Source organism: Chelonoidis abingdonii, chromosome 1 (assembly GCF_003597395.2).
Source record: "Chelonoidis abingdonii isolate Lonesome George chromosome 1, CheloAbing_2.0, whole genome shotgun sequence".
NCBI classification, from domain to species: domain Eukaryota; kingdom Metazoa; phylum Chordata; order Testudines; family Testudinidae; genus Chelonoidis; species Chelonoidis abingdonii.
Genome location: NC_133769.1, coordinates 201,340,515 through 201,354,910, shown reverse-complemented (window position 1 = coordinate 201,354,910; position 14,396 = coordinate 201,340,515). Strand labels below are relative to the sequence as shown.

Here is a 14,396-nt window from a genome sequence, read left to right as displayed (position 1 = left end):
GGATACCTATGGGATAGCTACCCACAGTGCAACACTCTGGAAATCGACGCTAGCCTTGGTACGTGGACGCACACCGCCGAATTAATGTGTTTAGTGTGGCCGCGTGCACTCGACTTTATATAATCTGTTTCCAAATACCGGTTTCTGTACAATCGGAATAATCCCGTAGTGTAGACATACCCAAACTGATTAGCTCACCTTAGTTTTCTGTCTTGAGTCTTCAGTGTTGAATTCACTATAGTGGTTTTACCAGTAATAAATGTGAAAGCTGCAGATCAATGCTGCGAACATATGATTAGTGTTTAGTGATTATCAAACATCAGTGTATAAACTTATCTTACTCTACCTGTCTAAAGTTGAAGGGAGTGTAAGAAATGTTATAGTGTGCTCTCAAGTAATGAAAAAAGATAATGTAAACCTTGATAAGTAGTAAGACAGGAGTCATATCCATCTCAAAAGGTGCAGAAAGTCAGTTTTTCAGATTTTCAAGATTAAAGGAGTCACTGAAACTCTGTCTATTTGAAATGGAAGAGCAGAACATTAACTTAATGATCCTGAAAGTGAGACATTTTCCATGCCGTTGTCGTCATGAAAACATAGATGTGATGATAATTTAAGTCCCGGTGTCAGGCTCTTTAGCAGCTCTTCAGCATCGGGTTCATTTACGAGCAATCTCCTTTCATCTTCTGCTTAAAATTTATGCTCAGGAAAGGAGTTGTTGCATACTTGGTTGCATCATAATGGTGAAAAATTATGGAAGTTAGTTGAATTCAGATTTATGGCAAATTTTAAAAGACCCACTCTCTGCCTTGTTTACGCAGCCCAGTATCAACCAAGTGTGTTTTTAGCATATTTGGACTGGTTAAATCTAAATTGTGCAATAGGTTAGATTCTGAAAAAGCAAATAAGCTGGTAAAAGTATCTAAGAACAAATACAAAAGACTGGTGGGCCTAGCCAGTTAGCAGACCGGAGCAGTCGATTATTGTGTTCTTGTGTTTTACTTACAAAATTGCAAGCTCTTCATTTCGGACAAAGAATGCCTTTTTATGTCTGAGGAATAAGTATGCATATGAAGGAAATGTATATGTTTTGTGTTTTACTTCATAAAATCTTCATGGCTTGTTCTAATTTTACTCAGAAGAAAAAGTGGATTTTTTTCAGGATGAGGCCAAATCACAACAGCCTGATTGTAAGATGCTGTCTGTATCTGATGTCTACACAGTACAGACACTCCATGCCCCTCCCAGTATGGGTATAAATAGCAGTGTAGACAGTGAGGCACTGCTTAGGTGAGTAGAGTAAAGACACACCAGAACCTTAGAAATGTACTCACCACAGCTCTCTAACTTGCTTTATCAGTGCCTCCCTGATCTACACTGCTATTCTTAGCAGTGCATTATTCCCCTGCCTCCCGCTGCTGGAGCCTTGCCCCGCTGCCCAAGTCTTTCACGCTGCTAGAGCATTTCCCTGCTGCCTCCCCCTGACAGAGCCTTTTCCTGCTGCTGGTGGGTTGGGACACTACACTGCTAAAAATAGCAGTATAGATGGGAGAGACACTATGTGGGGGGGAGGGTAGAGAGCTGTGTAGGGTATGTACCCTAAGGTTCTGTCATGTCCTTACTCATTTAAGCAGTGCCTCACTGCTGTTTATACCCATGCTGAGGGGCATGCAGTGTGTATAGTCTACACGCCTGTCATAAATAGATAGCTAAGGGTTAATGTTTCTTTTACCTGTAAAGGTTAACAAAGGGAACCAAACACCTGACCAGAAAACCAATCAGGAAACTGGATTTTTCAAAGTCAGGGAGGGAATTTTTGGGGTCTGAGTCTTTTGTCTGTCTCTCAGCTATGAGAAGGTTCTTTCTATCTTCTAATCTTCTGTTTCCAAATTGCAGTACAGGTAACGTAGAAAAAAATAGGCTTATGTTGTTTTGGTTGTATTTACTGTGTGAAGCTTGCTGAATGTTCAAATTGATATTTTTTGAATCAGACTGTTTATCATATTTTCTTTAAATAACCCCATACGTATTGTCATGATGCAGAGATTAAATTCTTATGTTTTTTTCTTTTTATATAAAGTTTTCTTTTAAGACTTGTTGAGTTTTTCTCTCTGGTACTAAGGAACGAAGGGGAGGAATCTCTTGTGTTAGATCTAGCGGAGGTGAAACTCTGCAGCACCAGGGAATTGGTGGAGGGGAGGAAGAGATAGAATCTTTTCTGTTTCCTTGTATTGGGGTTTGTCTCTTTGTGGAATAGAGAGACATGCTCCTGTGATTGTGATGTAAAGAGATTGCATCATACTCCCAGGTAGCCTAGAGAGGAAAGTCTGGGTGGAGAGAGAGGGAAAGGAATGGGTTATTTCCCTTTGGGGTAAGACTCAGGGGCTTCTGAGTCTTGGGGTCCCTCCAGGGAAGGTTTTGGGGAGACCAGAGGGGGCCAAAACCCTGGAATTTTTGGATGGTGGCAGCGAGATCAAAGCTAAGCTGGTAATTAAGCTTAGAAGGGTTCATGCTAGGCACCCAAATTTTTGGACGCTAAGGTCCAGATTTGGGAGTTAGGCTTATGATAACGCCGCCATACGTGTACGCTATGGCCTGAGAGAAGAATGTTCATATTGGTTTGGTACTCAACCATAGCTCTGATGAGAGCTATAAAACAGTAAAGATTAAATGACAGATACAATTTGTTCTTTATAAACCTCCATGCCTTTATTATTTCTATTACAGGCATGCCTAGAGGCTCCAATTAATGTAGGGAGATTATTGTGCTAGGCACTGCACAAACACAGAATAATAGACAGTCCCTGCCCCCAAAGAGTTCACAATCTAAGGGAATGGCTGGCAAGAAATCCAGTTGAGTCACAGTTTGTTCTCTGACCTACACTGGGATCAGTGCAGCTATGTGCCGCTCCTGACCTGATGAAGTGCTCTGTGTGGCTTGAAAGCTTGTCTCTCTCACCAACAGAAATTAGTCCAATAAAAGATATCACCTCACCCATCTTGTCCCTAACTTAGGGTAGATTGTAAAGTGGCAATGTAGCCCTGAATAGACAAGTCAGACAATGAGTGGGAGAAAGTATTAACCATTAAGTGAACCCTAGTATAATAAAGCTACTCTTATTCTCATTAGGTAATGGCAAGTGATAAGAATCACTGAGTAAAAGAAGACAAGATGCCTGGAAGCATGATGTCAGTATCCTGCCATAAGCACCATTTCCTTTTGGTTGGCGTTCTTGGTTTCTGTCTTAACAGTTTTGTGAGAGGTCAGAAGAACACCACTCTGATTTTCACCAAGGAAAATACAATTCGCAACTGCAGCTGTTCTGTTGATATCCGTGACTGTGACTACAGCTTGGCAAACCTCATGTGCAGTTGCAAAACCATCTTGCCTTATACAATTGACAGAGCCAGGTACCACAGTGACCTAACAATTTGGTTCACAGATACAACCGTGCTTGGAATGCTGTTGAACTTTACAGTGGTGCACTACCTGAAGCTTTCACTCTGTGGCTCCACTCCTCTACCAAGAGAATACCTGGCCATTTTGGGATTGCAAAAGCTGCAAATAAACAGTGAGGTTAAGGGCCAGTTTCTAGAGCAAAATTTAACAATCTACAATAGCGGCGACAATGAGATGAGAGACAAACTGAAGGTGCTACACAAAGACAGGCAAATGTTTTTGTATATTTCTATCTTGGATACATCTCTTTTCAACAGGTATTCTTTACTGAAGTCCTACAGTGTGGAAAATGTCTCCAGCATTACAGACCACTTTCCAAGTCTCCCATATTCTGATATATTTTCAACTATTAATAACAAAAGCTATGTTGTAACATTCATTTACTGAGCCATGTTCAGCAACTTCAGCAGTACAGTAAGGGGGCACGTTAACCTGTCAATAGAACAAGATATGGAACTTTTGCAAGTCTGTTGTGTTTGACCCAGAAAGGAGAGTAAGTGTGGGTCAGTTCTTACTGCACTCAAAATGACACTGTGTGGGGTTCAAAATAGTTTGAACACAGAGAATTAATTCTGTAACCTGTTTCTTAGAGAACAGAGAAAATGTGTGACGATCAATTTTAAAAGTGATGTAACTAAGTTTTCAAAATGACTAAATTATTGTATGGTAAAGATTGAAATATGTTGATTAATTTCGTTATGAAATGTGCATTAGTTGGGCATATGAAAACATGACAATGTACCTTTTGGGTATAGAACTACCTAATAATAATAACAACCCATCTGTAATGTGTTTTTACACATTCTGCAAGATATAGTAAATATGTGAAAAATATATAAGTAGTTTGAATAGTAGTGAGTATAGTTATATGTACTGAATCTCTTATCTTTTTACATAAAAGTACATGGACCTTTTTCAGTTATAGTTTGAAAGCTCACACCATTATTTGCCTTGGAAAACCATTAGGATAGTGTATGGATGAGTAATTATGTCTCCTTATGAAGGCTGTTTAATTACTCCAGTGTTGTCTTAATTTGGTTTAATTAACACAAAACTTGGAGATAGACAGGCTTCATATTAATTAAAGTAGTACTGTTGGCTGCACAAACGCAGAAATCTGACAGAACCTTTGGCACTAGCTCCAGCAGACCCTTTTATATAGGATACCAAAGATGAATTGCCAGTGTCATTCTGTTTTCACAAGAAGGCTAGGCTAATTATATCACATATATAAAGAATAATAAGTATCTAGAACAGCAGATCTTTACAGTCTTGTACTGCCAATAAGGGATTTCTAACAAATCTTTCCCCCTTAGCTTGTGATAACACCTGGGGGAGTGATGGTGTTAAGGAACTGGGGAATCTATTAATTTGTTTTCCCATTTAAGAGAAATCCTTTCTCATAAATATAACCAAGAAAGATGGCAGAGCCCCTGGACAAAGAACAGTATTCAGCTTGTGTAATTTAAAAATAGAACGGGGGTGATAGTGTTGTAAGTAGTCAGAAGATAAGGAAATTTTTCCCTGAGAGAGATTTCAAAAATACTCAAAACTTGGTGCAGTCTGGTACATTCCAAAGGTGGGGGAGAGAATGCTCCCTGGAAGTATTTGTTAACTTCTAATACCAGTAGCTGATATCTCTAGCGGGCATGATTTAGCAGTTTCCAAAGAGAGGGTAAACTCACTCTGACCTCTAATTTCTATCTTTCTGACCTGTATAGGTTGTCAGACCATACTGTGATATTGCACTCTATATGATTTTATGAAAATATGCTAATATAACTGGAATATACTTCATGCAAAAGGTCTCTTGTAAGGTATTATTACAAAACTTATAATCTACAGAGTGTGATCATCCTATTTGTACAAATGTACCACTCTTGTATCTGAAACTAGAAACATGAAATATAACTCTGAGGGCCTATTGTAATTATGCAAAGTGTGGGTCATTAATGGTGGTTTGGAATCTTGATGATTCCAATTAACCAGGACAGTTGTCTGGAGATGGCTCCCGTTTTACTTGTAAGTCTCTCTGTATACAGTATGTGTGTGCTGGCAAGGATGTAATGAAGTCTTACAGTGACATGTGATCATGTCACCTGAACTGGAATCCATCTTCAACCTGGTGCTTTTCCATTGAGAAGGAGAGGGTGAGAACCCAGAGAGGGACAAAGGATTCCAGCCTTATGCAAAAGAGAGATAAATGGGTGGAAGAGAACAAGAAGAGGCAGCTATCATGAGGAATCCCCTAGCTACCACCTGAGCTGGAACAAGGGCTGTACCAGGGGAAAGGACTGTGCCTAGACTAGAAGGTGTCCAGTCTGTGAAAGAAACTTATTGAAACATCTATCAGGGTGAGATTTTATCTGTACTCAATTGTATTACTGTATTAGGCATAGATTTGTGTGTTTTATTTTATTGGTAATTCACTTTGTTCTGTCTACTACTACTTGGAACCACTTAAATCCTACTTTCTGTATTTAATAAAATCACTTTTTACTTATTAATTAACCCAGAGTATGTATTAATACCCAGGAGGTGGGGGGGAAGACAGCTGTGCATACCTCTCTGTCAGTGTTATGTAGGGCGAACAATTTATGAGTTTACCTTGCATAAGCTTTATGCGGGGTAAAACAGATTTATTTGGGTTTAGATCCCATTGGGAGTTGAGCATCTGAGTGTTAAAGAAAAGAACACTTCTGTAGGCTGCTTTCAGTTAAGTCTGCAGCTTTGGGGCAAGTAATTCAGACCCTGAGTTGGTTTTGGAGCAGATGGATGTATCTGGCTCAACAAGACAGGGTGCTGGGGTCCCGAGCTGGCAGGGAAAGCAGGGGCAGAAGTAGTCTTGGCACATCACTTGGCAGTTCCCAAGGGGGTTTCTGTGATCCAACCCGTCACACTCACCATCATGATATCTTTAACAAGGAGCTTCTATTTTCAATCAAGATATTTTAAATTGAGTTAGGCCTTCCAAATGCAATATTTATTTATATCCATGAATAGTTGTAAATACCCTGATGTCATAAGTAACTACCAACATCATTTTACCTACTTTATTCTCTTTACTCTTTTATTTTCTTTAGGGGTTTGTTTCTGATGGTTAGGGTGACCAGATAGCAACTGTGGAAAAAATGGGATGAGGGTGGGGCGTAATAGGTGCCTATATAAGAAAAAGTCCCCAAGAACAGGACCGTCCCTATAAAAATAGGACATCTGGTAGCCCTACTGATAGTGAGATACAGCATTATTTTATTTTTATGTCTGAAAAGTAAAGACACATTTTCTCTTTTTTAAAAACAGACTCCATCAAAGCACAAACCACTTGGATCTAAAGCTCCTTTCACCCTTCTTCCATTCACTAGACCACGAGTACTTACTCAGTTTTTAACTCAGTCATTACGCAGGCAAATTCCCATTGCAAACAGCGAGTAAGGATAGAGTATAAAACGTGAGTGAAAACTGAGTAAGAACCTCAGAGTTGGCCCACAGAGAAGAAACAACTCTTCTTATGCATTTTTCAATTTTATTTTCATATGGGACCTTTCCTTTATTTATTTTTAGGGACTAAGGAAAAAGATGCCAATCCAAAAATTAGCAAAGAATCTTGTGGCACTTTATAGACTAACAGACGTTTTGGAACATGAGCGTTCGTGGGTGAATACCCACTTCGTCAGATGCATGTAGTGGAACTTTCCAGGGGTAGGTATATATATATATGCAAGCAAGCTAGAGATAATGAGGTTAGTTCAATCAGGGAGGATGAGGCCCTGTTCTAGCAGTTGGAGTGTGAAAACCAAGGGAGGAGAAACTGGTTTTGTAGTTGACAAGCCATTCACAGTCTCTGTTTAATCCTGAGCTAATGGTGTCAAATTTGCAGATGAACTGAAGCTCAGCAGTCTCTTTGAAGTTGCATCCTGAAGTTTTTTTGCTGCAGGTGCCACCTTAAGGTCTGCATATAGTGTCCAGGGAGTTGAAGTGTTCTCCTACAGGTTTTGTATATTGCCATCCTAATCTTGATTTGTGTTCATTATCCTTTTCTGTAGAGACTATCCAGTTGCCTATGTACATACAGAGGGCATTGCTGGCATATAATGGCGTCCATACATTGTGAATCGCAGGTGAGATGAACCGGTGATGGTGTGGCTGATCTGGTTAGGTGCTGTGATGGTGTCGTGGTGTAGATATGTGGGCAGAGTTGGCATCGAGTTTGTGCACATTGGTTCCTGAGCTAGAGTTACTATGTGCGGTGTGCAGTTACTGGTGAGAATATGTTTCAGGTTGGCAGGTTGTCTTTGGCGAGGACTGGCTGCCACCCAAGGCCTGAAAGTTGTGATCATTGTCCAGATGGTTGTAATCCTGATGATGCGTTGGAGGGTTTTAGCTGGACTGTATGTGATGGCATGGATCCTGTTGGTTTCTTTCTTGGTTTTGTCTGCGTAGGAGCTTCTGGGTACATGTCTGCTCTTTTTGATTTGTTTCCTTATTTCCTCTGCGGGTATGTTTTGAGAATGCTTGGTGGAGATTTTGTAGGCGTTGTCTCTGTCTGAGGGGTAGAGCAGATGCGTGTGCACTCAGTGTTTGGCTGTAATAATGGATCGTGTGATGTGCCCGCAGATGGAAGCTGGAGCATGAAGGTAGACATAGCGGTCAGGTAGTTTTCGTATAGGTGGTGTTAATGTGACCATCACTTATTTGCACCGAAACAAATCAACAGAGCCAGACGTGTACCCAGAAGCCTCCTACTGCAAGACAAACCCAAGAAAGAAACCAACAGACTCCACTGGCCATCACAATACAGTCCCAGCTAAACCCTCCAGCGCATCATCAGGATCTACAACCCATCCTGGACAATGATACCACACTTTCACAGGCCTTGGGTGCAGCCAGTCCTTGCCCACGACAACCTGCCAACCTGAAACATATTCTCACCAGTAACTGCACACGCATCATAGTAACTCTAGCTCAGGAACCAATCCATGCAACAAACTCGATGCAACTCTGCCCACATATCTACACCCAGCGACACCATCACAGCACCTAACCGATCAGCCACCACATCCGGTTCATTACCTGCCAGCGTTCCACCAATGTAATATACGCCATTATATGCCAGCAATGCCCCTTGCTATTACATAGCCAACTGGACAGTCTCTACAGAAAAGGATAAAATGGACACAAATCAGATATTAGGAATGCAATATACAAAAACCTGTGAGGAGAACACTTCAACTCCCTGGCCACACATGCAGACCTTAAGTGGCCATCCTGCAGCAAAAAAACTTCAGGATCAGACTTCAAAGAGACTGCTGAGCTTCAGTTCATCTGCAAATTGACACCATTAGCTCAGGATTAAACAAGACTGTAATGGCTTGTCAACTACAAACCAGTTTCTCCTCTCTTGGTTTTCACACCCCAACTGCTAGAACAGGGCCTCATCCTCCCTGATTGAACTAACCTCGTTATCTCTAGCTTGCTTGCAATATATATACCTACCCCTGGAAATTTCCACTACATGCATCTGACGAAGTGGGTATTCACCCATGAAAGCTCATGCTCCAAAACATCTATTAGTCTATAAGGTGCCACAAGATTCTTTGCTGCTTTTATAGATCCAGACTAACATGGCTACCCCTCTGAAACAATCCAAAAATTAGGCATTCTAACACTTACTTGTCCTTATAACATCCAACGACAATATGCCATAGTTCTGAGTATCCATAGCCACACTATTCAGCTTTATTCCATGTATCTAAAAGTTCTACAGGGCTATTACTAAGGCTGTCAATTATTTGCAGTTAACTCAAGTGATTAACTCAAAATAAATTAACTTGATTAAAAAAGACGAATCACCATTTTAATCATATTGTTAAACAATGAATACCAATTTAAATGTATTATGAATATTTTTCTACAATTTAAAATATATTGATTTCAATTACAACACAGAATACAAAGTATACTGTGCTCACTTTATATTATTTTTATTACCAATATTTGCACTGTAAAAAAGATAAAAGTAGTATTTTTCAATTCACCTCATACAAGTACTGTAATTCAAACTCTTTATCGTGAAAGTGCAACTTACAAATGTAGAATTATTTTTTGTACATAACTGTATTCAAAAACAAAACAATGTAAAACTTTAGAGCCTACAAGTCCACTCAGTCCTACTTCTTGTGCAAGAAGACAAACAAGTTTGTTTACATTTACAGAACATAATGCTACTTATTTACAATGTCACCTGAAAGTGAGAACAGGCATTCGCATGACACTGTTGTAGCCAGCATAGCAAGGTATTTATGTGCCAGATAATAAACGTTCATATGCCTCTTCATGCTTCATGCCCCTTCATGCTTCAACTTGTAGATCTTTTTTCAACAGTGCAAATATTTGTGATAAAACTTAATATAAAATGAGCACTCTACATGTTGCATTCTGTGTTATAATTGAAATCAATATATATGAAAATTAAGAAAAACATATAAAATTATTTATAATAAATTTAATCAGCATTCTATTCATAGGCGTGCGTACGGGTGTGCCAGGTGTGCCCAAGCACATCCTAATGTCTCAAAAAAAGTGGCTTTGCATTTTAATTTAATCGCATGATACTCTTTTAGTTTTAAAGTATGCAATGCAATAAGCGCCAAATTGCATAATATAGATGTTGTAGAAATGTATGGAAAGCCCGCGTTGGCTCGCAGCATGCGTCCCAACTACTGTGGCACCCAATTACCATTGGTCCTCCCCTCCCTCTCTGACTACTATTCTAGAAAATTATTTAACATATATAAGCAGCCGCATCAGGCGTGTCCAGCACAGTGTCTACAGTGTTTGTAATCTTTGTCGCATGTACTCTACTGAAATAACATAGCAAGCCCATGGCTTTACATTTTAATTCAATCATATGATACCCCCTTTTAATTTTAAAATATGGATCGGTTCATTGATAAGATAAGAAAAGGAGCAGACAAACTGAATTATAATGAATGTGCTGTTGGTAGTGCAAATACCTTGGACTCCTCGGTTAAGAACTTACATGAAGATAATGCTGCCACCAGTTCCTGTACGTGCAATAAACTGAGTAATGATGAACAGAAACAAACTTTGTCTCTTAGTTCAGGTCAGTGTAGTTCCTGTTCAAAGCCATCAAACTTTCCATCTGATGACCCAGTCTGTGATATTCCAATAAATAGATTAGAATGCCGGTCTCGATTATCTAGAGGTCCTTGTCAGCCTAGATTGAACATGTTTCCTAGAAGTAAAATAGGGAATAAACAAAAAAGGTTTCAGTCTGATTGGTATGAAAAGTATAGGTGGCTAGAATATAGCCCATCAAAGGATGCAGCATTTTGCTTTTACTGCCGTTTCTTCTCCACTAATGATCCAGCAAACAAAGGTCACACTGATCCAGCATTTATTGATAAGGGATTCAGAAACTGGCATAGGGCTAACAAATGTTTTAAAAACCAGCAACTGTCAAAATCTTATGTGTTGAGCTGTTCTTCATAGTCAAGTTTTAATGAAGGGAAACCTATTGATGTATTGGTGGATGAGGGCAAGCAGGCTTATCTGTCTAAACAAGAAGAACGGTGCCATAACCAAAGAGTAATGGAGCAACTGATTGACATTGTTCTGTGTTTGGCAAAAGGTGTGAGACCATTCAGAGGTCACAATGAAAAAGCTGACAGTTTTGAGAAAGGTTTATTTCTAAATCTTGTCAATATGCTCCAAAAATATGATCCCGTAATGGCAAAGCATGTGCAACAATCTCCTTGAAATGCTACCTATCTGAGTAATCACATCCAAAATGATTTAATTGTGGCCTTGCACAAAGTTGTGCAACAAAAGATTGTGTCTTCACTAAATGGAAAAATGGTCTCAATAATTGCAGAAAACACTACTGACAGTGGACACCATGAACAGATGTCCATTGTGGTGCAGAATTTTGACAATGAAAAACATAGTACAGTTGAACATTTTGTGTCTGTTCAGAGACTATTAACAGTTGATGCTCAGTCTATTTTTGACAAGTTAAATGACATCCTTGGCATTCTTAAAATTGACTGGTCATCAGTGTTATCTGTCTGTTTTTATGGTGCATCTACTATATCTGGATGCATTGTGGGAGTTCAAATGAAATGTAAAGAAAGAAACAGTGAAATACTCTATGTACACTGCTATGTGCATTGTTTGAACCTCGTCCTAGTAGATGCATGCACTTCAAGTAAACAATACAGAACTGTCTTTGATTTCTTTGGTGTTATTCAGACCCTTTATGCCTTAATGGAGGGGAGTCCTGTGCCACATGCAGTAATGCAGAAGATTTCACAAGAAGTAGAATCCCAGTTGAAGACTTTGAAGTCACTGTCAAACACAAGATGGGCATGCAGAGCAGAAGCAGTGGCTGCTGTAAAACAAAACTACTCCATCATTTTACAAGCTTTACAAGAGATTATCGAAACAACTTGCCTTGTTGATGCTAAAATAAAAGCCAGGGGCCTTATCCATGAACTAAATTCATTCAAGTTCATCTTTGCCCTTCACATGATGCACCCTATTCTCCAGATAGTGGTAAAAGTGAGTAAGGCTCATCAAGCTCCAGATTTCAATTTACTTACTGCAATGACAGGGGTGAAAAGCTTGCATGACTCTTTGGCTGCGATGAGAAGTGGCCCAGAATAGTTTCAATCTATTTTCAATGACAGTGTGAAAATGTGTGTAGAGAATGATATATCAATTCCCTCAGTTAAGAAGAGAAAAACATCCGTTCGTATTGATGACACATGTGAGTCCCAGCATCACTTTGATACAAAAGAGGAGCAGGAGAGAATAACTTCATTTTACCCACTCCTAGACTCAATGATTATGGGCATTGATCAGCAATTTGAACAGGAGACTCGTAAAATTGTGAGTGCAATGGGAAAACTGCTGAGCTTAGACATTGGCAGGGATGATATGAGAATCATTGCAAAAAAATTTAAGTGTCCTTGGATGAGTTGGAAGCTGAAGTCGGATCTGTTCCTAAAGGTAGCACTACAAACACCACCAGAGAGTGGCTTGATTGGCTAAAGGAATGGGATCAGTCTTCCATGTTCCATGTCTTTTATAAATCTATTCAATGCTTAGCAGTCTTACCTGTTACAAGCTGTTCATGTGAAAGAGACTTTTCGAAACTAGCACATGTAAAAAACAAATTAAGGGCTTGGCTACACTGGAGAGTTGCAGCTCTGGTAGTGGCTTTACAGCGCTGCAACTCACTCACCGTCCACACTTGCAAGGCACATACAGCGCTGTATCTCCCTGGCTACAGCGCTGGTTGTACTCCTCCTCTACCTGGGGAATAACGACCATAGCGTTGCTGATGCAGCACTGCTCCGCCAGTGTAGCCACCAAAAGCGCTGTTATTGGGCCTCCAGAGGTATTCAGGGTATTCCAGCTAATGGCCGTGATATATCACACTCTGCTCCAGTTCGAACTCTACTGCCCTGGCCTCAGGTGACCCGGCCTTTAAATGCCCGTGAATTTTAAAAATCCCACTTCCTGTTTGCTCAGCCAGGGTGTGGCGTGCAATCAGTGAATCTTTCCAGGTGACCATGGCTCCACATGGCAAACGAGACTCAGCATGGAGCAATGGCGATGTGCTGGACTCATCAGTGTTGGGGGGAGGAAGCTGTCAAGTCGCAGTTGCACTCTAGCCGTAGGATTACGATACCTATGGGCAGATATCAAGGGCCATGCTGGAAAGGGCCACATGACCAGGACGCGCTGCAGTGCAGGGTTAAAGTGAAGGAGTTGCGGAGTGCTATTGCAAGCCTGCGAGGAAACGCCGCTCCAGCGCTGCCCTCACGACCTGCCATTTTTTATAAAGAGCTGGACGCATACTTGGGGGTGACCCACCACCAATCCGAGGACCACGATGGACACTTCAGAGCAGGGGGAGGAGGAGGAGGAGTAGGAAGAGGAAGCGAGAGAGAGAGGTACTAGGGGGGGAAGACACGCCGGAGTCCCTGGAGCATGCAGCCAGGAACTCTTCTCAAGCCAGGAGGAAGTAGCCAGTCGCAGCAGCTGTACTTGGTGGAGGACAAACAGAGGAGCAGTTTTCCGGTAAGTGCTTTTATTTTCATGATGGAAAAATTTTGGGAGAGGAGGGAGGGTTAGGGCTGCATGCATTGCATGCCTAGATGCGGATAGCGCATTGATGTAGTCTATCACGTCGCGGTAATCGGCCTTGGTAATTCTTCAAAGTTCAGCAGACCCAGCGATGGACAGCAATGCCAAATGTCTTGCCCCACGCGAATTTATTTTGGGAGAGTGCCACTGTGGTCCTTGTCCCGTCAGGCTAGAACGCATCTCTATGCACTGGGGTAACGGCCGTGAAGGTGGGCCATGGCTAGCCACAGGCAAGCGCATAGGGTTACTTATCAGGAGCGGAATTGCATTGCTGTAGAAGACCTCCCAGACCATCCCTTACCACGCTCCCAGGTGACCTGCAGCAGCCGAGATATCTTCCAGGATCCAACTCTCCTAAAGTGTGTGTTAGAGATGGGTGGGTGTGTTGGGATGTGTTCAGTGTAGGTGCCCAGCAGCTGTTTGCTTTCCCCAATGCACAAAAACACCAGTATAGCCCTGAAGCAATCATTCCCCGCTTCCCAGGTGACGCAGCGCGAGATATCTTCCAGGATCAACTCCTGTGGAAATGTTGGGAGAGTGTTCAGTGTAGGTGCCCCTGGCAGCTGTTTGCTTCCCAACGCACAGAAACCCGAGTACAGTAAGACCCTGAAGCAATCAGTCCCCTTACTCACCATTTCGGGGCTCCCGTGGGTTATGTGCACTCTCTTTGGGATGGGAAAATTATGCTATTGTGAAGACTGTTACACTCTAACTGTGTGGAATAAACTGTCTGGTATTAAACAATGCTGCCTCTGTTAAGTGT

The 14,396-nt window shown here is 41.2% G+C and overlaps 1 protein-coding gene across 2 annotated transcripts in view; it reads left to right on the top strand.

The window, feature by feature from the left end:
- EPCIP (exosomal polycystin 1 interacting protein) overlaps positions 1 to 4,887 on the top strand; it is a 33,836-nt gene extending 28,949 nt beyond the window's left edge. For both annotated transcript variants that reach the window (XM_032793895.1, XM_032793896.1), the window contains one exon: positions 3,131 to 4,887. In XM_032793895.1, the coding sequence (XP_032649786.1) occupies positions 3,173 to 3,847 (675 nt within the window). In that variant the 5' untranslated portion in view covers positions 3,131 to 3,172 and the 3' untranslated portion in view covers positions 3,848 to 4,887. The remainder of the gene's footprint in view (positions 1 to 3,130) is intronic.
- Positions 4,888 to 14,396: the final 9,509 nt, after the last annotated feature.